We start from the raw sequence: 26489 nt of genomic DNA on the forward strand, positions 1-26489 counted from the left end.
CTCCAATGTGGGGTATTTTCTACGGAGTAGATATCAAGATCTTTTTGAGAGATTTTCAAATTTGATTATTTTCATAGAGGTTTTCCACCATATGAATTCTCAAGTATTTGTCCTGTGTCTTGTGCTGATCCATCTATGTCATGGCAACAGAATGAGGATTACGTAATTGGAAGTTTTTTATATTGTAACTTAAGTAGTATAATACTAATTGAAGGTAGACCATGATAAGAAAAGGCCATATATTATCATCCTTAGAAAAAATATTTCCGAAATTGTTGTAGCTAAAAATTCAAATAAGGATATAAAATGGAATATGAAAAATATCTAATCAAGTAAAAGAAAACAGAAAATGAGGAAGAAAGGATTTCAAAAGAAACCAGAAAATGAGGAATATAGGAATGAAAATGGAGAGTGTGAATAAAATTTCAATAGAGACAATCATGTTATGAATAATTACATTACATACAAATGGAATACACTCTCCAATTAAAAAGCAAACATATTAACATTGGATAAAATGCAAGACTTAATGTTATGTTGTTTTAAAAAGATGCTTTTAATATAAATAAAGGTTGAAAGTAAAAGAATGAAAAAATATATCACACAAACCTTAAGCATAAGACATGTAGACTGACTATATAAATATCAGACAGAGTAACTAGAGACTAAAAGAGACATTGTATAATAATGAGTGTCAATTCATCAAGAAGCTATCCATTGTGCATGTAATAACAGAGCTTTAAAGTACATGAGATTTAAAAATAATGGAACTGAAAGTAAATAAAAAATTCCCAATAAACAGATGCTAGAGAGGATGTGGAGAAATAGGAACGCTTTCACACTGTTAGTGGGGGTGTAAACTAGTTCAACCATTGTGGAAGACAGTGTGGCTATTCATCAAGGATCTAGAACTAGAAATACCATTTGACCCAGTGATCTCATCACCGGGTGTATACCCAAAAGATTATAAATCATGCTACTATAAAGACACATGCACACATATGTTTATTGCAGCACTATTTACAACAGCAAAAACTTGGAACCAACCCAAATGTCCATCAATGATAGACTGGATTAAGAAAATGTGGCACATGTACACCATGGAATGCTATGCAGCCATAAAAAGGATAAGTTCATATCCTTTGCAGGGACGTGGATGAAGCTGGAAACCATCATTCTGAGCAAACTACCACAAGGACAGAAAACCAAACACCGCATGTTCTCACTCATAGGTGGGAATTGAACAGTGAGAACACTTGGACACAAGATGGGGAACATCACACACAGGGGCCTGTCGTGGGGTGGGGGGCAGGGGGAGGGATAGCATTAGGAGAAATACCTAATGTAAATAATGAGTTAATGGGTGCAGCAAACCAACATGGCACATGTATACCTACGTAACAAACCTGCATGTTGTGCACATGTACCCTATAACTTAAAGTATAATTATAAAACAAAAGCTCACAATCACAGTTGAAGAATTTAACACTCTTCTCCTAGTAATTGGCCAAACATGTAGAAAGAATGTTAAGAATAAAGATCTAAAAACATTGTCAAGTGACTTGATTTAATTCATATTTACAGAATACTCAACCAACAACTGTCGGTTACACATTTCTTTCAAGTACACATGGGGAACTCACCATGGTAACTTACATGCTAAATAATTTTTAACGACTTCATAAATCTCAAAGGGTTAAAATTATACAGAGTATGCTCCCAGACCAAAAAATAATTATTTTGGATATCAAAAATGTTACCTTTGGATATTTGGAAATTAAGCAACACAATTATAGTCAAGCAATGGATCAAACAAGAATAGTTCAAACTGAATGGTAATAAAAACACAAACTAGTCAAGTTCATGAAATACGACTTAAGTAATATATAAGAAGAAATTTATACCTTTAATTTATATTTTTATATATTTTCAAGTATGTTAGAAAAGAAAGGCTTAGATTCAATGATCTAAGCTTTCAGAGAAGCTAGAAAAAGAGAAAACTAAACTCAAAATATATAGAATAAAGGAAATAAAAACAGAAGAGCAGAAATCAATAAAATAGGAAACAAAAAGGAGGCTAGAAAAGGTAGCTCACATGTGTAATCCCAGCATTTTTGAAGGTTGAGGTGGGAGGATTGCTTAAGCCCAAAAGTTTGAGGCCAACTTAGGCAATATAGTGAGGCACTGTCTCTACAAAAATAAAAATAAAAACAATTAGCTGAATTTTGTGGTATGCACTTGTAGTCCTAGCTATTCAGCAGGTTGAGGCAGGAGGATCTCTCTCTCTCTCTCTCTTTTGTGAGATGGAAATTTGCTCTTTCACCCAGGCTGGAGTGAAGTGGCGCGATCTTGACTCACTGCAACATCTGACCCCCAGGGTTCAAGCAATTCTCCTGCCTCAGCCTCCCGAGTAGCTGGGATTACAGGCGCCCACCACCACCCCTGGCTAATTTTTGTATTGTTAGTAGAGATGGGGTTTCACCGTGTTTGCCAGGCTGGTCTCAAACTCCTGACCTCAGGTGATCCACCTTCCTCAGCCTCCCAAAGTGCTAGGATTACAGGTGTGAGCCACCATGCCTGGCCTTGGGAGGATCTCTTGAGGGTAGGGGTTTGATGTCACAGTGAGCTATGACTGCATCACTGCACTCCAGCCTTTTTTTCCTCTGAGAAAAGGAAGAAAACAGAAAGTAATAGGAAAAGCAGTAAAACCAATGATTGGTTTGTTTTTTAAAATTAATAGAATTGGTACATTGACAGAAATACCAATAAAGACAAAAGGAGGAAAAACATAAATTATCAATATCCATAGTGAAGGGGGGGGCTTCACTGCAGATTCTAAATATATTGAAAGATGAAAAAGAAATATTATCAATAGCTTCATGACAATAACTTCAACATCTTTGATAAAATAGACAAATTTGCTTAAAAAACACAAGCTGCCAGCTGCTGACAGAAGAGGAAACAGAAAATTAGAATTGCAGCATATTTATTTAAGAAATTGAGTGTGCAATTCAAAATCTTCCCACAAATAAAATGTCATTCACGGTTGGGTTTTGCAGTAAATTCTATCAAATACATGAAGTAGAAATAATAACTATCTTACATAAACTCTTTCTTAAAAGAAGAGGAGGAGGAAACAATTGCTAGGTTATTTGATAAGACCAGAAACTAAACCCTGACAAGGGTTTTACAAGAAAAAAAATTGTAGATCAACATCTCTCATGAACATAGATGCACAAATTCTCAACAAAATTAGCACAACTGACTTGGCTGCATGTCACCTGGAGGAAAAACTTATAAACAATTTTCCTGGACAATCATGATCACACAGGTGCTGTTTCATTCCCAGTCTGCAGGACTCCAGCTCATGAGATGTCTTTGTATTCTTCCACCGTTGCTCCTGCCACTCCGTATTTGGAATAGGACTTGCTTCTGATTTCTTTGCTCGAATTCCACGGCTGTAGCCATCACTGTTACCATAGTGATGGTCATTTGAACTTGCAAGTTGGAAACAACCAACAACTGGGACAAAGGTGAAGCAAGTAACTGAGATGCAAATTTTAAGTCATTATCCCAAAACTTGGAGATAAATACTATTTGTTGCAATATTGTAAAAATTAAAATTTAATGTAAACACCCATGAGAAACAATATGAAATTTTAAGTAAACACAGGAACCACCCTGCCCTTGCACACATTTGCCACACTAACCTCACCCTCATCCTGTCAGATCCTATTATTAACTTTATTGTTTCCTGATCTCACTGGGAGAAAAGTTACCATGTCTACTTCACAGCTCCTTCTCCTGGGCTGCTCCTTCAAGGCCAGAATGTCACGAAAATTCTAAATCCAATAATGTTGGGATTGTTCCATATGCAAGAAATAATTTCCTTTCATTTGAAAATATAAACTATTCTACAATATGTTGCTAATGCTAACTTTATTACATACATTCACAGATTAAAGAAAAAACCTTAATGTGGAAAAGTTTTGGAAAAGCAATGTTACTCTGGTATTTATCTCTGCAGTTTATTGCCACTGTCTACTAAAGCCACCCACCAGAGACACACAAATATACAGGCACAAATGCACACACACAAATACAACCGACTCTGGGATTTTGTGTATTTGTAGCTGTAGATTTCTAAAATTGTTTGAGGCATCATCATTTATGTATCATGATAGATTTTTCTTGACTTTTTGGTGACTATGCTGATAACTGGAAGTAATGCTCTTCTCAAGGTATTCCAGATCAGTCTAATAAAGACAAAAGTATTAATCCTTTAAAGATGCCTTTAAATTCTAGACTTTACCCATAAAACATTTGTATAGTAAGATACAAAAGGAGTAGTACTCCATTGGGATCTCTGGGTCCATTTCAAAACATGCATTTCTATACGTGAGAAGGTTGTCAGGAATCAATCAAATATGTTTTTTGGAAAAGGTAAGAGAAAGACCAAATCTAAAAGTAGTAGTAATTAGCTTTCTTCTCTCATTTGGTATACAAATCAATACTATCTTGAAAATGACCATCATTGCCACAAGTGACAAGGACTACTGATGATTGGGTACTAATGGTTATACCCTAGAGGAAATGGCATTTGCTGTTCTCCAGCCATTAATATTCATAATGGGGGCTGTAAGTATGGTGCCAACTTCTGAAAGTCCCAGAATTTATGAGAATTTTAATTTTTTTGTGACTATGCTGATAACCAGAAGTAATGCAGGCAGTTATCAAAAGCCCCAGTCAGTTAATAATGATTACTGCAGTCAGAAACATAGAAAGATCAAGAACGAATTCATGTATTTAAGTCATTTTGCTATTACATCTCTTCCTTTAACATATTATTAAGGGGGCATCTAGGTGTATAAGAAAAAAATCCACTTAAAAATATGCTAATGTCTACTGTGCTAGCTAAAATGAATGTTCAATGGAAGATTTTGATGAAAAAATAGATGTCGCAGGCCTCACTGATTTTAATTCCCATTTTAAGAAGAACCACCCTCAATTGCCACCACCACTCCAGATAGTCTACTTTGCCCTTACTATTGGGCATCAGTTTTCGTTAACGTGCTGAGCAGTATACAGAAATTCTGCATCAATGTTGAGTTGCCATTGTCACCTATGACCATTACACAGACAAATGCCTGGATTTTCAAAGTAATTGAGCTACCATCTATCTGTTGCCCTGATTGTGAAGTAAAATTTATGTAATATTTACAGACACATAAAATACAAGAATTATGAAAAAATGATTAACTGTGATTTCCTTAATTTCAAATCATTGGTGTTGGTGAATACTGACACATGCAGATATGCGTTTGCTTCCGCTTTTCCAGGGAGTGCATATATCTCCGCCCCATTGGAGTAAAACAAATGGGAGCAGTCATATTATTAAACCAACAAGCACAAATCTCCTGCTTCCTAGCCCTAGTTTGGAATTGATGTAAACCCACCAGTACTTCCAAACTTGGTACCAGAAAAGGCATGAGTCAACTTATAATAGTTTTAAAATAACTTTTAGGCTCTTGAAATATAAGTGCATTTTTCTCCATGTGAAGGAAGCTGGTCTGCAGTAAAAGGGAATAAAACCAGCAGGATAGAAAAAATGGTCAAGTCCTTGTTTCTAATTGTTATGGCCTTACCCTTCAATCAGTTTTATTTCCAAACGTATCCTAAATTACATTATATACCCTAATATCTTCTCAATAAATTCTGTATTTTATCTTGAGAGCTAATTTGAATTGGGTTTCTGTTGATTAAAACCAAAAGAATTTAGACTAACAGAAGTATTAATTTGGCAAAATATCTTTCTGGTTAGTGCATTTTCTGTTACTATAAAGTATGAATTTCTAAAAGTCATTTTCAATGCAGAATATACGAGATATGTAGAAGAGCATACACTTTTCAAACATGATTCTGAATGTTGATGGCAGTAGTGACAATTTGAGGAGTAACATTTAGGGACAGGCCAGTCGAATGACATAAGGTTCCCTCAAGGAGCATGCTCAGGAATATCTTTAACTTCCATTCTTTCGGTCTGCCAAAATTTGGAATGCCTGACTTCCCTGGCATGGATCAGACTTCTAACAATGGTCAGATGAAAATTTCTGGTCAGAAAGAGAACTTGGAACAGAACTTGGGCAAAGTATTTCATATGCCTTTTTATTTCATGTCAAATATAATATTCAAACAATGCTGGGGTATTTCCAGAACTGCGTATTTGGACATTTTAAATCTTTTGAATATCCTTAGTTCTTGACCTGCTCATTCACATTTGAGAGCACATGACACAAGAGGGTTCCCATAGCCTCCCATAGGTAAAACTTCTGCAGTGATTTCCAGGCTACTGACTCAGCAATAGAGACAATATTCTGATTATTTTTTATTACATTTCCCAGGATAAAGGCTGCAGGGTTTTGCCCAGATTACATTTCTGTTCATGGAGTATTCCAGTGAGGCTTCTACTTGAGTTAAATTTTCATTAAACATCACCAAAGTGAACTCTCATTGAATGTTATTTGGCTTTGCTTGGGAAAAAAGACACAAGCCTCTCCCTTAACAGATTGGAAATACATATGAAGGGAGCTTGCTATATTAGAGCCTATATTCTATTGATTTTACAGGAAAGGAATCCATTTTTATAGAAATAGGCCTCGGATTAACAAAAAATATTCATCATGTTTATGTTTCCTTTGTTCTTTTGTGAAGAAAATACATCATCACAGTGTTTATCTAAGATTAAAAAACCCTTAGGGGACTGTGCCAAAGATAACTCATAACACTCCATTATTACTTCAAAATATCCAGAGAGACCTCTGCTAGCACAGCCAAGCTTTCAACTTTTAAGGAAATCATTTCTAAAAATTCAGCCATCAGCCAAAAGAGATAATTTTATGTACATTTAAATAGTCATATTACCTAAATTGCCTAAAATTATACATAATTTCCATGTTTACAGTAATCGAACTAGAAATAGAAGTTTCATGCTGCTGTTTTCAGTAGTGGTTTGGAGGATAGTGACGAGACACTGCAGCTTATTTGTATTATACCAAAAGTATAGCTAATGGGTTTCTCAGAAAACTATTGCCCCCATTTAAATTCATTTGTGGGAGAAATTAAAATTCTCCTCCACTTTCCAGTTGTTAGAATAAGGTACCTCCCACCTTGTGAATGCTGTCATATGACTACAACTACCTATGTATTCCAATTGCCATTTAGGAAGAAAATAAAAGCAAGGAAGGAAAATAAAGCAAGAAGGCCAATGGCCTTAGATTAACATCATAAAAGGCAAGATGAGACTTATAGAAATCTCAAAGGAGGTCTACAAAATCTGAAAGAGAAAATAGGTAAAATGAATGGCTCTGTTTATGTTGATGAGAGTCTCTATTCTGCTAGTTTCCAAAAAACTTATTTCACTGTCCTTAATTTTTTTATTCACTAAGAAACAATGACTTGTCACTCATGTTCAAAATTGTTCTAGATACTATGTGTGACATAGAGGAGAACTGGTACTTATCCTTCAAATAGCCATAATCCACAAAAACACATGGATTGCTGTTCTGCTTATGAATATTTTCAGGATCCATATTTAGTCAATTTTACTAAGTAAAATTTTTAGCCTTGCTACTTATTGCCTGTGATGGGGCAGGGTATTCTGGATTGCTGCATAAACATCTTAGTAATCTTGCTCAGGATACCATTAAGTCCAGATTTAAAAGTATGCCTCACATTTATCAGTTCACTTTCTGATTCTGTTCTCCAAAGTCAGCTTTTGGAGATGCTACTAGCCAGGAATATTTCTTTGAAATTTCAGTTATTTGCATATGTTTTCCAATTGTGAGATGACTGAATGATGATATAAATTTAATTGCAGTAGTTCAGAGTACTGTCCCTTGATAACACCCCAGGGAAAACAATATGACTGATTCAAGACAGGCAAGGCCCCAAATTAGGGCTTACCCCAGGAGGGTTTTTGGCTTCACACATAAAAGAATTCAAGGGCAAGAAAGTGCTGTTAGACAGCAATCTTTTATTGAAATGGACTTCTCCTTGTTGAGCAGGGCTAACTCTTTTGCAGTGCACCTGGAGTTGGCAGTAGCAGCTCATGGGTTGTTGGCAACTGTATTTATACCCACTTATACCTACTTTCACTTACATGCAAATTAAGAGGTGAGTTAATGCAAATTGAGGAGCTGGTTATTCATAACTTTCTAGAAAAAGGGACAGTAACTTCTAGGTCATTGCCATGGAAAAGGGCAGTAACTTCTGGGTTGCCATGATATTTGTGAATTGTCGTGGGGCTGGTGGGAGTCTCTTATGCTAATGAGCAGCGAGGGCAATTAAAGGTTGCCTTCAGCACCACCTGATACTTCCTGCAGGGTTTTTGACTTCAATTGTGCACCACCTGCTGGTTCCTGCCAGTTTCTTCATTTTGTCCCATCAGCAGGGAAATAAGTCATGCTGATGTCCTGCCTCACTACTTATCTGACAAATGTCTCATATATCTTAAGCAGACAACTTGGAAACTAGTCTGACAACTGTAAAAAAGTAAAAGTAAAAAAAAAAATCACTTGCACCAACAAATGTGGCAATACATCCAGGGAAACTCCTGCTTTCAAGGCTTGGGACTAATCCTCTGTGGTTTGAGAGCTGTACTCTCTGGACTTCAGGCTTCATCCTCTGAACCATCCTTCCTTTTTCATTTGAATTGGCACATGTTTTTAGCTAAGCAGTTTTATCAGTCTATTTCTTGCTTACAGAATTTGGAGAGGGGGGATACCACATCCTTCTTTAGTTAGTTCTCTCTATCCCTTTCAGTTCAAGCCGGCAGTGTTTCTGCTGATTAAACATTCTCAATAAACTTATTTCCTGTGCATTTCACAGGGATTCAATTTATTAAACAAGAGACTCCTTTGAAGTTATTTCCTGAGTAATTATGTCTATATTCCTGGCTTCTGCTGATGTGGCTGAAGATATCCATGTCATGTACCTAATCTCTTCAAAGAGCTTCTGTATGATTGACTACCTGATTCTTTCAAGGCACTAGTAAAAGGTTGTCCTGACATGTCTGTGGCTTTCTCTGCAGAACATGTATCCTTAGCAGTGAATCTCCTGATTTTAACATCTTTTGTAGTCTGAGTAGGGTGAGAATTTCCCCAACTATCAAGTCCTGTTTCCTTTTTGCCTCACAGTTCTTCTCTCAATCTAATTCCTCTCATTCCTTTCCCTCTCACATTTTACTATAAGCAGCAAGAAAAAAAACAGACTGTACATTCAACCCTTTGCCTGAAAATCTCAGCGAAATCTCCCAAGGTCATTGCTCACAAGTTCTTTCTACATAACTACAGGACACAATTCAGCTAAGTTTCCTCCCACCATATAAAACGATTCCCTTTTCTTCAATTTCCAATAATATCTTCCTCATTTCTGACCCTCACCAGCAGAAACTTTAACATCCGTATTTCTACCCACAATCTATTTAAAGTGATGTAGGTATTCTCTAAGGCAATATATTTCTCCACCATGCTCCTCACTTCATTCTGAGTCCTTACTAGCAGATTTGTTGACAACGTATTTCTACTAACAGTCTGTCCAAAGCAAGCAAGGCTTTTTCTGTCATACCTGTCAAAGTTCTTCCAGCCTCTGCCCACTTTCCAATTCAGAAGCCACTTGCACATTTTAAGTGTTTATTACAGTAGCATTTCACTTCCGGGTATCAAAATCTGTGTTCAAGTTCAGCCAGAGAAACAGGCAGCAGGAGATGTATGGTAATCAATTTATTGCAAGGAAGTGACTTATTCAGTTGTGAAAGGTGCCTAGACAAGTCCAAAATCTGTACAGCAGGCAGTTAGGAGGGGCAGGTTGGAACTCTGGGGCATAAGCTGAAGCTGCTGTCCTTAAATGAAATTTCTTTTTCATCTCAGGGAAGACTCAACTCTGCTTTTATGGCCTTTCCACTGATTGAAATAGACCCACCCAGATTATCTAAGAGAGTCTCCCTATTTTAAGTTTAGCTGATTGGCAACCTTAATTCCATTTGAACCTTAATTTCTTTACAATATAACATATTCATAGGTTCTGGGGATTAGGGCAGGAACATCTTGGCAGTCATTATTTTGCATGCAATACGATTCTAGAGTATCTGCAAAGTTGAGAGGCTCCTGGAGACAGAAAAGTCCTGACAAGAGAGCAGATGTTTTTCCTCAAATAATTTAACTCCTTCACTAACATATCCTTTAATAAATTTTTTTTGGTTAACTAATATTAGTTCTACAATGTAATTTCTTTCAAATTCCTTATGAATCAGAATAATGCCACCATCCAAAGACAAGTAGATGCTGGCATTCTGTACCATCGGAAGCTCCTCTAAGCCCAGAATTTGGGACTCAATTAAGATTTTCCTGCTGTGGCAAGAGGAAATTGCAGGACATGAATTAGTTGGTCCTAGTGTCTATTGGCCTTATAGGAACACCTTAAACACAGGAAATCTGGGTATTAGAAAGCCTGTCTAGCCCCCCGATAGGATCATAACGTTAGATAGAAATAAGAAAGAACCCATCAGTCTTTTCTATGTTAATTTACATGAGAAAGAATACATTATGCAGATATACTTTTATGAGATGACATATGTGTTTTAGAATGAAACTCTGATGCTTATAAGTGTGATCTTGAAAACAGTAGCTTAAAATTATCCATGTTGCTCCCTATTGGACAAAACAAAACTCCAAATATGAAGCTTGGAATAAATTACACGTGGATAAATATGAAATGATTACACCCTGAGCTTTTATCAAAAAATCAGAGCTGTGTAAATAAGAAAAACTATAAAAAAACTTTAAAATATGACTTCAAAAATCATATTTTTATGTAGTGTCATATAGTGTGACAGGTACTTTCAAAATTAGAGTTATGTTTATTAGGTGGGGTTAACTTTCACATTACCCTTCGGGAATGAATACTATTAATTTATTCAGAAATATGAAATTTCCTGATATAAAATATTTATAATAATACAATAATTTGAAAACTAATTATCTAACAACCAGGCCAAGGAAATAAGTAACATTACTAAAGACAATAGTAGAAATTTTAAAAAAAAAGTAGAATTAAAGATTACTAAAGGGTTAAAAAAACTAAGGTGAAAAGTGAGGAAGACAAAATTAACAGACGATAGGAAAGCTTCAAATACCTACATTATTCTAGAAATTCTGATTTCCTCCTAGAGTCCTGGCTCAGAATATTGGGTAATATAGGCTTCAAGAACTTGAAATCATTACTTTCAGAGCCTCCTGTCAGACACACCTCGTACTGGTAGCTCTGGGATAGGGTCCCGGTGCCGCTCACGTCCACCAGATGCCCTGGAAAGGGGCCCTCGGGCACCGAGCAGCGACCCACCGAGGCCGCCCTGCTCCTCCTGCACAGCCGCACCGCCACGAACAGGAGCACCGACAAGAGGAAGAGCGAAGACACCGAGGCCAACGCCACCACCAGGTAGACGGTAAGCGAGTCGGCCTGGGCCTGGGCCGGGGCCGCCTCTGGGAGAGGCAGGTAGGGCTGGGAGAAGCCGTCCACCAGGAGCAAGTGCAGCGTGGCGGTGGCCGAGCGTGGAGGCTCGCCATTGTCCTTGACCAGCACCACCAGCCTGTGCTTGGCCGCGTCGCGCTCGCTCAGCAGCCTGGCAGTGCGCACCTCGCCATTGTGCGCCCACACGCGGAACAGCCCGGGCTCCGTGGCCTTGAGCAGCTGGTACGACAGCCAGGCGTTCTGGCCCGAGTCGCCGTCCACCGCCACCACCTTGGTCACCAGGTAGCCCGGCTCGGCCGCTCGAGGCACCAGCTCCGTGCAGGGCGCAGAGCCGTTCTGCATCGGGTACAGCACGAAGGGCGAGTTGTCGTTGGCGTCCAGCACCAGCACGCGCACCAGCGCCTCGCTGCTCAGCTCTGGGGAGCCGCGGTCTGTGGCGCCCACGCGGAACTCGAACTCCTGCAGGGTCTCGTAGTCCAGCGATCGGAGGGCGAACAGGTGGCCGTTGTCTGTGTTGATGGAGACCAGGGAGGCGAGGGGCAGGTGCGGGTCCTGGGGCGGCAGCAGCGAGTAGGTGACCTGGGCGTTGGTGCCTGAGTCTCTGTCTGTGGCGCTGACGCTGCCAATGTGCAGGGCGGGGCTGTTGTTCTCGCGGACGAACAGGGTGTAGGAGGTTTGGGTGAAGGCGGGGGCGTTGTCATTGACGTCGGAGACCCGCACGGTTATGCTGTGCTCGGTTTTCAGCCTGGGGGTCCCCAAGTCTGTGATGGTGATGGTGATGTTGTACTGGGCTCTGGTCTCTCTGTCCAGCGCCCCTTCTGTTACCAGCCTGTAGAAATTCTCAACAGACGGTTTTAGCTTAAAAGGAACACCATCCTGAATTGAGCAAATCATTTTTCCATTTTCCCCAGAGTCTCGGTCTCGAATCCTAAACAGGGCCACTTCTGTCTCTGGAGAATTCTCAGGAATAGGGCTGGTAAGTGATGAAATACTTAGTTCCGGGAAGTTATCGTTAACATCTAGCACCTTAACAGAGACAGAGCATTTTCCAGAAAGTCCCCCGCCATCAGATGCCTCTATATCTAGATCATATGAGGATATTGTCTCAAAATCTAGTTTTTTAATTAGTCGAATTTCTCCTGAAAGGCTACTTAGCTCAAAAGGTTCGTTTATCTCCTGAGAGCTGTAAGAAATGGAGTATGATATCTCTCCATTCGGCCCAGTGTCTAAATCCCTAGCAGAGACCTTGACAACTAGGGAGCCTATTGGGCTGTTCTCTGAGACCTGCACCTCGTAGAGCGCCTGTGCAAACTCCGGGGCATTGTCATTGACGTCCAAGACCAAGATGAGGATCTGGACAGTGCCAGATCGGGGTGGAGAGCCACCGTCCACCGCTGTCAAGGTTAATCTGAGCTCGGCCTGCTCCTCGCGATCCAGTTCTGTGTCCAGCACCAGCTCTGGGTATTTCCTGCCATCCCCTTGGATGCGAGTGGATACATGGAAATGAGAATTGGGAGAAATATTGTAGTTTTGAACGTTGTTGCTGCCCACGTCCAAGTCCCGAGCTTTTTTCAGAGGAAACACAGTCCCAAGGGAGCTAGTTTCTGGGATTTTCAGGGTCATTTCTCTTTCAGGAAACTCAGGAGAATGATCATTTATGTCTCTCACTAGTAGTTCAGCTCGAAATATTTCCAAAGGTTTTTTCAGTAACACTTGGAAATGCATTATACAGGGCTCGGTGGGGCCACACAGCTTCTCCCGGTCCAGCTTCTCATTTAATATCAACTGCCCGGTCTGCAGATCAAGCTGCAAGCCTTGTTCGTTATCCTCAGAAACTACCCGGGCTCCCCGCTCGGCTAGCTCCCCCACTCCCAGCCCTAGGTCATTGGCCATGTTAGCCACAAAAGAACCTCTCTCTGTTTCCTCCATCACAGAATAGCGACGGGGTTCCCAGCCTGCCAGAGCCACTTCCAGTAAAAGAAGAAGAATCAGGACTTGCCTTTGTTCAGGAAAGCGCTCCCCTGTAGGCTCCATCTTTACTTCTGCACACCCCCCTTTCAAGGAATCGGAGTCAGTGCTACTTCAAGGAGCGATGGGACAGAGGCAGTGATCGATCTGCCCGTTGATAACCTGTCCGGAAATGTAGGAGAATAGCTTTCTCCGGAGACACTGGTCCGTGCTCTGCTAACGGACTTCCCCCTTAGGCTGAAAAAGGTCTGAAGTAGCTCGTAGCATTTCATGGGCTTCGGTTCCTTTTTTTGAAGCCTTAGCCTGCAGCGCCACCATGCGTTGTCTTTACTTCGAAACGAATTGCTACAATTGATCTATTCTCCATTCTATTAGGAGTTTGGAAAATGGGAGAAAATGATGTAATCACAATATCACGCAATTATAATTATTAATTTCTTCATTCAAAGGGGTATTTTTGGTCTCTGTGTGCCAAATTATGATACGCATCAGTAAACAACCCAGACATGGTCCCCACCGTCCAGAGCCTGTAGTCTGGGTGGGGTGCTCTGAGGCAAATTGAGAAGTGAAAGAAGCCATAATAGGGATCAGTCATCTTATAATAATAATAACCCATAGCCACGTGATTTCTTAACATTTTCTCATCAAAACAAAATGAATTCTTTGATTTCTTTCAAGTTCTAGACAGCCTGTGTACCAGAATTGTGCTCCCATTGGTTGAATTACATCAAGAAAAAGCTACATGTTCATTCCAGGGTGATAGCCTTTCTACATAAAGTCAGAGAGTTACAATTTTATGAAAATTTTAAACTTGGAAAAAAACATATGAAGGCACTTTCTATATCTCTTACTTTGCTTTTTCTTTTTTTTTATTTTCCTTTTTCCTTTTTCTTTTTCTTTTTTTTGAGATGGGGTCCTGCTCTATTGCCCAGTAGTGAATGCAGTGGCACAATCACTGCTCGTTGCAGCCTCAGCTGCCCAGGCTTAAGCGATCCTCCCACCTCAGCAACTGTAGCTGGGACCACAGTTGCGCATCACCATGCCTGGCTAATGTTTTAATTATTTGTGAAGATGAGGTCTTGCTATGTTGCCCAGGCTGGTCTCAAATTTCTGAGCTCAAGAAATCCTCCCGCCACAGCCTCCCAAAGTGCTGAGGTTATAGGCACAAGTTGCTGTACCTGGCCCTGCCTTGTCTCTCTCAGATTTATTATCATCAGACGTAGTATAGATGTACTCATTTCATTGTTTCCTTTCTGTTTCAGTCTCATGTGTTAGAACTTCATTTTGTTCACTGCTGCATCGCCAATATCTAAAATAATCCCCGGCACACGATAGGTGCTCAATAAATATTTGTTAAATAGATACATTAATGAATCACAATTAATTAAAAAATGCTGACAGATAGGTTCTCCTCCTACTGTAGAAGTCCCCTCTTCTGCTGGGATTCAAGTCCATTATATAAGATGGATAAACAAAGACAGCATGTTCATAAGGTAGGTATTTCCTATGCCCTTTAGATAGTAACGAGAAGTAACTCAGAATGGCCTAAAATGTCATTTCATTAAGTGGCAAAATAACCTAGCTACCCATAAGAAAGGGATATATTATATAATAGAAAGAAACACCATAACAAGATTATCATGACCCTAAATATAATGATTATGTCTCTTTTAGACACACATTTTTCATTGCCAAGGTTTTTTTTACAGTAACGTTATTATGACACTTATGATATTCAAAATGCTCATATAATAAAATTTTCTAAGACTTTCTATTAAACATTTCAAAGACTGTACCATTGGAAAGATCCTTCAGTTTTTTCAAAATTATATATTCTAGAAAACCTAGTGCATGCCCCTTACAGACTACTAATATTTTACAACCTCCTTGATCCCAAATGTTGTCATATTAATATGAAAAGCCACAATAAAAACTCAATAGTAAGAAAGGTCTGACTTACCAACAATGCAAGAACATCTAAATATGCTTTTGACAACAAAAACCTCACTTAGGTCTCTTAATTAGAGGAAATTTATTAAAGAGCACATATTTGTCTCCAAAAACCCAAGGGAAAAGCAGACTTGGGAGGGACTGGAAAATCTAAAACAGGAAAATCTACAACAAGGTCATTCTTTTGATATCTTCTTTTTTCTTGTCTCTCAGTAGATTGATGTCCTGTATTTCTTTTCAGGTGTTTAGCCAGATATGACACCACTTTCTGGTTATGTTCCTAACAAAGAGACTATATTGTATCTGGTTTCTAAAGCCATTTTTTTTTTTTTAAATAGAGAGAATCAGATTAGGCCAGCTAAGATCATCTTATTTTTGTGTTTGAAATCACAGAGGGAGTTGGGTCATATAATGGCTGTATGTGTGTACATAAATGTGGCTGCAACATTACACTTCTGCTGAAGACAGGGAGAAGTTTCCAGAAAAAGATTAGGTGGGCTAGATAGACACTACAAAAGGGAGCTATGATTTTTTAAATCTTGAGATAATCTAATAATCATTAAATAATGCTCATATGGCTGGGCGAGGTGGCTCATGCCTGTAATCCCACACTTTGGGAGGCAGAGGCGAGTGTATCACTTGAGGTCAGGAGTTTGAGACCAGCCAAACTCCAGGAGCCACTTTGAGTTTGGCCAACATGGTGAAACTCCATCTCTACTAAAACAAGGGGCCTGTAATCCCAGCTACTCGGGAGGCTGGGGCAGGAGAATCACTTGAACTGGGGAAGCGAGGTTGCAGTGAGCGAGATTGCGCCATTGCACTCCAGCCTGGGTGACAAGAGTGAAACTCTGTCTCAATAATAATAATACTAATGCTTATATATGTTATATAATGAAGGTTATAAAAAGAGCAGAAAAGTCTTTAAGTTTGGGAAAAAATGCAGTCTTTCCCACGTCATGCTATTGTGAAATAAAACCATGCAATTTTTGCAGACACTTCTCCATTAAAAAATTCAAGACAGGTAAGCATAAGACAGATTAAACAGAGTATGTACTTATAATCACTATATCATCGTTCTTGTCTTCTAAGCATCAAAAGTTTAGAAAAGCTTTCTTTAATGAAACAGAATGGGGCTGGAATCTTCAAATCAACAGCCTGTGATTCTGAGAAGTTGATAAATTGAACAAATATGACTTTTCATTAGTGAGTAAACTTGAAAGTTGTATTCATCAAAATGGACATGATAAAAGGACTCTAAGTATGAACAAATAATCAAAGAAAATGTCTAATCTTAACTAGGAAAATGAAAGCAGTAAAATCTTAGAAAATCTGTATAGAACAAAAAACATAACAGAGACTTAATATATTGATAAAGAACTAACCTTTATCCTTAATGCTCTGAAAAATATACAGATTCTTAATTGAATCCAAAACCATTTACAAAGTTGGACTTATCCTACCGTCATTCAGAGCGCCCGGATGCTTAGTGGTAACAGACTTCAGGAATTTGAACTCATTTGTCGGGGAGCTTCCAGTCAGACACACTTCATACTGGTACCTCTGGGATAGGGTCCTGGTGCGGCTCATGTCCACCAGATGCCTGGAAAGGGGTCCTCGGGCACCGAGCAGCGACCCACCGAGGCCACCCTGCTCCTCCTACACTGCCGCACCGCCACGAACAGGAGCACTGAGAGAGGAAGAGCGACCACACCAAGGCCAACGCCATCACCAGCTGGACGGTGAGCAAGTCGCCCTGGGCCTGGGCTGGGGCCGCCTCTGGGAGCGCCAGATAGGACTGGGAGAATTCATCCACCAGGAGCACGTGCAGCGTGGCGGTGGCCGAGCGCGGAGGCTCGCCATTGTCCTTGACCAGGACCACCAGCCTGTGCTTGGCCACGTCGCTTTCGCTCAGCAGCCTGGCCGTGTGCACCTTGCCATTGTGCGCCCACACACCGAACAACCCGGGCTCCGTGGCTTTGAGCAGCAGGTACGACAGCCAGGCGTTCTGGCCCGAGTCGCCGTCCACCGCCACCACCTTGGTCACCAGGTAGCCCGGTTCGGCCGCCCGGGGCACCAGCTCGGTGCAGGGCCCGGAGCCGTTCTGCAGCGGGTACAGCACGAAGGGCAAGTTGTCGCTGGCGTCCAGCACCAGCACCTGCACCAGCGCCTCACTGCTCAGCGCCAGGGAGCCGCGGTCTGTGGCGCCCTCGCGGAACTCGAACCCCTGCAGAGACTCGTAGTCCAGCGACCGGAGGGCAAACAGGTGGCCGTTTTCTGTGTTGATGGAGACTAGGGAGGCGAGGGGCAGGTGCAGGTTCGGTGGCGGCAGCAGCGGGTGTGTGACCTGGGCGTTGGTGCCTGTGGCGCTGACGCTGCCAATGTGCAGGGCGGGGCTGTTGTTCTCGAGGACGAACAGAATGTAGGAGGTTTGGGTGAAGGCGGGAGCGTTGTCATTGACTTAGGAGACCAGCACAATTATGTTGTACTCGGTTTTCAGCCTAGGCGTTCCCTAGTCCAAGGCTGTGATGTTGAGTTGTACTCGGCTCTAAACTCTCTGTCCAGTAGTCCTTCTGTTAACAGTCAGTAGAAATTCTCAACGGAAGGTTTCAGCATGAACGGAACATCATTTTGAATTGCGCAAACTATTCTTCCATTTTCCCCAGAATCTCGGTCTGGAATGCTGAAAAGAGCTACCACATCTCGGGAGAATTTTTGCGGATGGGGCTTGTGAATGAAGCCATGGTCAGTTCTGGAGCGTTATCGTTGATATCTACCACCTGTATTATGACGGCACATTTTCCATAAAGACCTGCCCCATCACAGGCTTTAATATCCACCTCATATGACACAATTTTTTCAAAATCTAATTTTCTGATCATTTTAATTTCTCCCGTTCGTTCATTAAGTGCAAATGTCTTAGAAATCTCTTCATCACCATAAAAAGTGAGTAGAATATTTCACCATTAATTCCCATGTCTAAATCTCTAGCGGAAACAGTGGCAACAAGGGGTTCCAGGGGGCTGTTTTCTGATATCTGCACCTGATAGAGTGACAGCACACACTCAAGTGCATTGCCATTGATGTCCAAGGTTTCAACGAGGACCAGAGCAGTTCCAGTTCTGGGAGAAGCCTCGCCATTTACTGCCATGAGAGTTAACCCGAACTCAGCCTGCTCCTCCCGATCCAGGGCTTTGTCCAGAACCAGCTCTGGGTATTTTCTGCCTTCACTGCCATTTTGGGTGAGAATGTGGACATGGGAGTTGGGGTTGATGGTGTAGTTTTGAGTGTTATTGATGCCCACATCCAAATCTTGTGTGTTTTTCAGAGGAAACACAGTTCCTGGAGGAGTATTTTCCATGATTTTCAAAATAATTTCTACTTCTGGGAATACAGGGGAATTGTCATTTATGTCACTGACCAAAAGTTTAAACCTATATACCTCCAAAGGTTCTTCCAGTAACACTTGGAATTGCAGCACACAAGGCTCAGTGAGGTCACACAATTCTTCCTGATTCAGTTTCTCATTTACTTGCAGTTCTCCAGTCTGAAGGTTCAGCTGAAAATATTTTTTTGTTATTGTTTAAAATGACAGGAGCCCTCCGCCGGGATATTTCTCTTACTTCTAGCCCTAGGTCCTTTGCTACATTGGCCACAAAAGAACCGCTTTCTGTTTCTTCTGCTACAGTATAAACATTCCTCTCCGCGCAAGTCTGAGACAGCATAACAAAGAGAAGCAGCACTTGCCTTATTCTAGGAAAATGCTCCTTTTCAGCCCCCATTTCTCCAACACCAACAGCCTTCAGGTTCTGGATGCCCATGTTGGGTCAGTAGGCAGTCTGCTCTGGGAATCAATCCTTGCCACAACGCAATTTTCTGTTAAGAAAGCCTCTTCTCTTTGATGGGTCTAATGACTGCTAGCACAGTAGATGAAGAGATTCATTCTAACATTTCAGGGGTATGAACTTAAGTGATATACTAGATAAAGCTGGTTTATTATGCAAACTCAATAGGTAGCTTAAGGAATTGTGGATAACTTATTTGTGAATATTGTCTAAGGACTGTGAGCTTGCTATGTTGAATTGTTACAATATCTAAAATAATTTGTAAAGAGCATCACCATCTATTGTTAATAATGAGATACACACTGTTGAAGCTGAGAGTCACTGAAACCTTTAAGAGGGAGACAGCTAAGATCATGGATATAAAGGCTGAAGTTAAAGTAAAAAGTAAAATGCGGAAGAAAATATGTTAAGTTCACCTGAAATAGCAGGTTAAGCATATTCCCAACTGGAGAAGATCTCAACTCATTTTTAGTAAGCAATCATATATCTCTTGTGGATTCATTGGAATCCTGAAACCCTAGCATGGAACTGAAATTCTTACTTCTAAGGAAAGAGAAAACATTTTTGGGGAGGAGACTTGGGGGTCTTCCCAACTGTGCCAACTTTAACCAATGTTTTACTCACAATGTTTAAATAATAGACACTATTATGTGTTCTGGTATTCTAATTACCTAGCTAACTGAGAAAACTAAGGATGAGCCAAGTGTAAGAACTGTGGTTTATATTGGTTTCTCTTAAGGTATAAATAGCTCAAATCAACATTCTACTTTAGAATGTTTTCTTCTATACAAACAAATTTGATTAAACTTTCAAAATATGAGAACATGCCAGTCACAGTCAAAATCTGATGGACAATTTTCCTTATAGAAATATATTGGTCATGGATCCAAATTCACTATTATGTGTCCAAGAAAATGCGTCCTGAATGTCTATGCATTTTTTAATATTAATGGGATAGAAGCTTGTACCTATGTCAGTAACCTAATGGATCAAAGTTAGTTTTTCATTCCCATCTTTCTTCTCTTGGTTAAAGTTTCTCCTTTCTAAGATCTTAGCTCCTAGGCTTGGCAGAAACTTAAATTTTTTCATGAGGTTTTCTAGCAATAGGGTATATTAATTAAATGTTTATTACTATAACTGAAATCATGAGTCAATCCATATTATTTATAAATTGGGATTATTTATGGAGCAAGAAGATTTTACATTACATGACAAAAATAATTTTGTTCACACTGAGCTTAACAAGCAATTTTTAAAAGAAAGAGTCTGCTAAGGAAGGTATGATGATCCTGAGAAAAGGTACAGAAACCTAAAACTTAACAATTTTAGTGTTATTATTATTATTTAAACTAAAAGTATTATTTAAAAGTAATCCTGGGACATATAAAATAATAGAGGGAAAGTTAAGTTAATGAGACATTTCATAAAGCCCTTTGTAGCATTTTTCTGTTGAAAGACCTCATAAATTATTTACAAATTTAAATTTTGTTACATAAGCCTCTAGTATAGATTTGTTATCTCTAGGCTTGTACATCCTGTATTTCATTCATTAAGTTAATGTTAGAAGCATGCAATAAAAGACCAGGGTTTCAAGGTAGATAGTCTAATTGAGTACTCAAGGTTGTACAAACCTTTCAAGTCTCTTCTGATTTCAAGAAATCCCACTTCAAGTTAGGTTAAACAAAGGAATTTTAGTATTAGCAATGGAGTCTTACTGTAGAACCCAAGGGCAATTAGACATTGGGGACTTAGGAGGAACTGAACTTAGGTGGACAGGTCTAGAACTAAGTAGCTATTTTAGTCTCTACTGTTTTCTAGGCTTCTGCCTTCTCCACTCTCATTCCTTTTCACTTTTACTTTCCTTCCATTTTCTCTCCCTCTTTTTCTCTCTATCTAGAAACTTATAAACATGGCTACCTCAGCACACATTCAACATTTATTCAAGAGGAAAAAGTAGATGAACTATATCTCAATCACAAATTTAGGGGTTTGGAGAATGTAGCTATTCCAGCTTAAATAAGGAATCTATCACAGGACCAATAAAAAGTGATCAGGGCTCTTGCCTATAATCCCAACACTTTGGGAAGCTAATGTGGTAAGATCACCAGAGCCCAGGAGTTCAAGACTAGCCCATGTGACATGGCAAGACCCCACCCCTTAAAAAAATATATGGGGGGGGAGGTGTAAGAAAAGAAGGCCTGCAATGGAATAAGCATCACACTAGTGATCGCCTCTCTTGGGTAATATAGAGAAGTTCTCAGACAACAAAAGGAGCATGAGCAGGATATATACATCTTAATCCAAACAAGGTTTTGAATATATTTAAATAAAACAACATCTACTAGCATATATATGGTTCACACATAATTATGAAAAAAAAAAAACCCTCAGTACAGGAAAAATTCTCTGCAATGTTTGCCAGAAAAGTAGAATGAAAAGATTATAGGTTTTAAAAAAAGAAATCTAAATTAGATAACATCTTAGAAACCAACCTAACCAGATAACAAGCAATTATGTTTTTGTTAATATCATGCATTTACCTCTATAATAATATTCTCAATCATATAAAAACTGCTTTGGTTAGAGGATCCACAGTCCGAACACTCAGAAAATAGGAATGAGCCCAGTGTGCAATTAAACTTGAAGGGAAAATAATGTGTATGTGAACATATTATTTGAGGTTGTATTTCAAAACAATGACTAAGTAAATTCCAGCTTTCAATTTTTTCACGATTAAAACAACAAAAAATAGTCTTAAATTCTTGTAACTTCTGAAAACTCTTGAATAAAATGCAGTTACCCAAAATAAAAAACTCTACATAACAAAAAGATTTCAAAGAAATAGACTCATTCTAAAAGTTCTGCATCATAATCAGATCCCTAATTGAATTCCATGCCATTCAGAAAGGTGGGGCTTTCTCCATTTCGCTGTCCCGGGGCAGCAGATTGGGAATTATCGGCTTCAGGAACTTGAACTCATTTGTCCCGGAGCCTCCAGTCAGACACACCTCGTACTGGTAGCTCTGGGACAGGGTCCCGGTGCCGCTCACGTCCACCAGATGCCCTGGAAAGGGGCCCTCGGGCACCGAGCAGCGACCCACCGAGGCCGCCCTGCTCCTCCTGCACAGCCGCACCGCCACGAACAGGAGCACCGACAAGAGGAAGAGCGAAGACACCGAGGCCAACGCCACCACAAGGTAGATGGTGAGCGAGTCGGCCCGCGCCTGGGCCGGGGCCGCCTCAGGGAGAGGCAGGTAGGGCTGGGAGAAGCCGTCCACCAGGAGCAAGTGCAGCGTGGCGGTGGCCGAGCGCGGAGGCTCGCCATTGTCCTTGACCAGCACCACCAGCCTGTGCTTGACCGCGTCGCGCTCGCTCAGCAGCCTGGCAGTGCGCACCTCGCCATTGTGCGCCCACACACCGAACAGCCCGGGCTCCGTGGCCTTGAGCAGCTGGTAGGACAGCCAGGCGTTCTGGCCCGAGTCGCCGTCCACTGCCACCACCTTGGTCACCAGGTAGCCCGGCTCGGCCGCCCGGGGCACCAGCTCAGTGCAGGGAGCGGAGCCGTTCTGCAGCGGGTACAGCAGGAAGGGCGAGTTGTCGTTGGCGTCCAACACCAGCACGCGCACCAGCGCCTCGCTGCTCAGCGCCGGGGACCCGCGGTCTGTGGCGCCCACGCGGAACTCGAACGCCTGCAGGGCCTCGTAGTCCAGCGACCTAAGGGCGAATAGGTGGCCATTGTCTGCGTTGATGGAGACCAGGGAGGGGAGGGGCAGGTGAGGGTCCTGGGACGGTAGCAGCGAGTAGGTGACCTCGGCGTTGGTGCTTGAATCTCTGTCTGTGGCGCTGACGCTGCCAATGTGCAGGGCGGGGCTGTTGTTCTCGCGGACGAACAGGGTGTAGGAGGTTTGGGTGAAGGCGGGGGCGTTGTCATTGACGTCGGAGACCAGCACGGTTATGTTGTGCTCGGTTTTCAGCCTGGGTGTCCCCAAGTCGGTCACGGTGATGGTAATGTTATATTCATTTCTGATCTCTCTGTCCAGTGGGTGCTCTGTTACCAGAGCGTAAAAATTCTTGAAGGTAGGCTTCAAGACAAAGGGGAGGTTGTCCTGAATTGAGCAAACCATTCTCCCATTGTCTCCAGAGTCTTGGTCTCGTATGCTGAAGACAGCGACCACCATCTCAGGTGAAGAGTTTTCCGGTATGGGGCTGGTAAGAGATGTCATGGCTATTTCTGGCGGGTTGTCATTCACATCTACAACCCGAACTAAAATGTTTGATTTTCCAGAAAGGCTCCCACTGTCAATGGCCTGAATGTTTATGATGTAAGATTGAATAATCTCGAAATCTAGAGGTGCTTTTAAATAGACTTCGCCAGAAATTGGATGGATTTCAAATGTTTTCCGTACATCTCTGGAGACGTGGGAAAATGAATAAGACAGTTCTCCATTTATTCCTGCATCTAAATCTGTAGCAGACACTTTTATGATCAAGGAGTCCAGAGGGCTGCTCTCAGGTACATGAACTTCATAGACTGGCTTCTCAAATTCAGGGGCATTGTCATTGATGTCCAGGACCACAACGTTAATCAGTGTAGTCCCAGACCTGGGCGGAGACCCGCCATCCACGGCTGTTAGCGTTAAACTAAGCTCAGACTCCTTTTCTCGATCCAGGGATTGGTCCAGTACCAACTCTGGATATTTTCTGCCCTCATTACTGTGTCGTAATTTAAGGTGGAAATGGGGATTGGGACTTATTGTATAGTTTTGAACACCATTCCTTCCCACATCCAAGTCCTGAGCACTATCTATTTGGAATAAAGTTCCTAGAGTAGTACCTTCGGAGACTTTTAGAAGTATATGATTATTTAGGAACGTGGGAGTGTGATCATTTATGTCTTTGACCAAAAGCTCAGCCCGAAAAAATTGCAACGGATTTTCAAATAACACCTGGAAATGCAATATACAAGGCTCTGTGAGATCACAAAGTGCCTCCCGGTCCAGCTGCTCGTTTAAGAGCAAGTCGCCGTTTTGTGGATCCAATCGCAAATAAGGTTTATAGTCGTCAAAGATGACTCTGGCGCCCCGTGCAACCAGGTCTTCCACATCCAAACCCATGTCTTTCACCACGTTGGCTATAAATGTGCCGACCTCCATTTCCTCTGCTGTGGAATAGCTCCAGGTCTCAGAACACACCAAAGACCCTCCCAGGAAAACAAAGAAAAGCAGCACTTGCCTTGTCCGCTGAGCTCTTCCCTTTCCCGGCTCCATGGCTTCTTAGCCAAACGTCTTTCTGGCGAAAACGTTTCAACTCAGTCTCTAGCAGCTGTTAAAGTTGCTCCTCTCACCTGTCAGCCTGGACCTTTGGGAATCTAGAAACTCGTAATCCTGTCGCGAAGGTGTTGGTGGTGCCCTACCTTTTGAAAGCCTCTTTTCTCCTGGTTTCCCAGCGCTTTCAGTTCCCATGGTTAAGGGAAACCAGAGCATCTGCTGTTACAAAAATTTCACCATCTTATCCTGCAGCGCCACCATGCGACTCTGCAGATTTTCAGGTTTTAGATAAATTCCAATATGTTTCAGACAAAATATTAGTTTTTCTTGAGTGTTTGTCAATAAATTTAAATTATATTCTCCTCCTATATGCCTATTTTCCGAGTTGCATTTTTGTGATACGTGATGCTATTACCTTTCCATCATCAGCCACAATCTGCTACAGCTGTGGTATAGATGTAAGAAGCATATTTAAGATGTAGCCCCTGCCTCAAACGAGTTATGATCTCTCTGTGAAGACAATATATTAAACAACTAAAGATAGTGAAGAATACTCTTACATGTAATTGACTTAGTAGGCAAGAGATTTTTAGGAAAATTGGAAATGAGAATTAGAGGTCTTAGCTATCTCCACAACTACTCAGAAAAGAGGAATGAGATCATCTACTTGAAAATGAACCTGGTATACGAAAACAGTTGCTTTAGAAAGGTTGGACATTTTGAACTGCATAAATGGTACCGTTTATTTAGGGAGACTCAGTAGGAGACTTAGCTGGCAGGAGTAGAAAATAAATGCTCAAAAGTAGTGAGTAAAGTAAAACATTTCTGGTTTTTAATGTAAGAGCAAGTCCAGTTAAACGTTTTTAAAAATGTGAACAAATTAGACCTCAGTTTAGTTGTGAAACTGAATTTCATCATTTGCAGACCCAGACTTTCCATAGGCACAATTCTAAGTATGTCTATCTATCTATTAATTAATTAGTTTAGCAGATAGTTATTGAGAATATACTTTGTGCAAGGAATGGTCATAAGTGTTAGGGATAGAATGGTAAACAGACATAGTTTCTGCCACGCAAGAGGGAGACAGAAAAATGACCACATATTTTAAATAGAACACAATGAATGTCATGATAAAGAAAGTTCATGCTACTACAAGGGCATAGATGATGGTTATCTAACCAGAATTTGGAAATACAAGACAAATTTTTCTGGAGAAAGTATATTCTAAATTGATACATTAAAAATTAGTAGGAGTACTTTAAACAAAAATTGGGTATGGGGTAAAATTGTTCAGGAAAACTAAAAACAAGATTGTGCAAATCCAAATAAAGAGAAATATTTGGAAGAAATAAAATAAAATCAATATGGCTAAGGCATAGAGCAAGAGGAGAGAAATGGTAAGAGTTGAAATTGGAAAGATAAGAAAATATTTTGTAACTATGTCAAGGAATTTGGGCTTTACGTCAGAAGAAATGTAGGGTTATTAAAGGGATTATAATTAAAACAGAAAAGTGACATGATTATGTTTCTACTTTTTAAAAACATTATCCTGTTTCAGAGTTGAGAATAAATTAGAGAGGAATAAGATTAAAGGTGAGAGATTGATTACAAATGGTTGCAATAATACAAGTAAGAGGAAACATTGGCCTCAACTAGAAATGCAGTGAAGGGGTTGTATTAGAATGATAAAACAATAGGGTATATGGTGATAAACATAGAAGGAGTGGGTTAGAAAGGCATGAAGGTAAATGTACTTTGTCTTCAGGCTTAGGCAACTGAGTGACTGTTGGTTCTATTAACTAGTAAACACAAAAAGAGCAGAAGAAAGAGGAACAGATACGGAACTGGAGAAGGTATATTTAGTTTTGAGGAAGGGAACAATTTTAACTTAAAACTGTTGAGTTTGAGCATCCATATAGATAGTTATATAAATTAG

The 26489-nt window shown here is 40.6% G+C and overlaps 2 protein-coding genes and 1 pseudogene across 2 annotated transcripts; all 3 read right to left on the reverse strand.

Moving 5' to 3' along the window:
- Positions 1–7987: 7987 nt before the first annotated feature.
- LOC103244678 (protocadherin beta-15) lies at positions 7988–19265 on the reverse strand. The gene has a single exon (XM_038006977.2). The coding sequence runs from the start codon at positions 13558–13560 to the stop codon at positions 11197–11199; it is 2364 nt and encodes a 787-aa protein (XP_037862905.2). The 5' UTR covers positions 13561–19265; the 3' UTR covers positions 7988–11196.
- Positions 16882–19262, reverse strand: LOC103244679 (protocadherin beta-15-like; annotated as a pseudogene).
- A 1209-nt stretch (positions 19266–20474) lies between the features above and the next one.
- LOC103244680 (protocadherin beta-18) lies at positions 20475–25023 on the reverse strand. The gene has a single exon (XM_038006992.2). It carries the CDS (start codon positions 24551–24553, stop codon positions 22187–22189), a length of 2367 nt encoding a protein of 788 aa, XP_037862920.2. The 5' UTR covers positions 24554–25023; the 3' UTR covers positions 20475–22186.
- Between the last annotated feature and the right edge of the window lie 1466 nt (positions 25024–26489).

Source organism: Chlorocebus sabaeus, chromosome 23, assembly GCF_047675955.1.
Source record: "Chlorocebus sabaeus isolate Y175 chromosome 23, mChlSab1.0.hap1, whole genome shotgun sequence".
NCBI lineage: Eukaryota > Metazoa > Chordata > Mammalia > Primates > Cercopithecidae > Chlorocebus > Chlorocebus sabaeus.

Bases quoted from the DNA above. Each gene is read 5' to 3' on its own strand.
- LOC103244678 (XM_038006977.2), bottom strand. From the start codon at position 13,560: ATGGAGCCTACAGGGGAGCGCTTTCCTGAACAAAGGCAAGTCCTGATT.
- LOC103244680 (XM_038006992.2), bottom strand. From the start codon at position 24,553: ATGGAGCCGGGAAAGGGAAGAGCTCAGCGGACAAGGCAAGTGCTGCTT.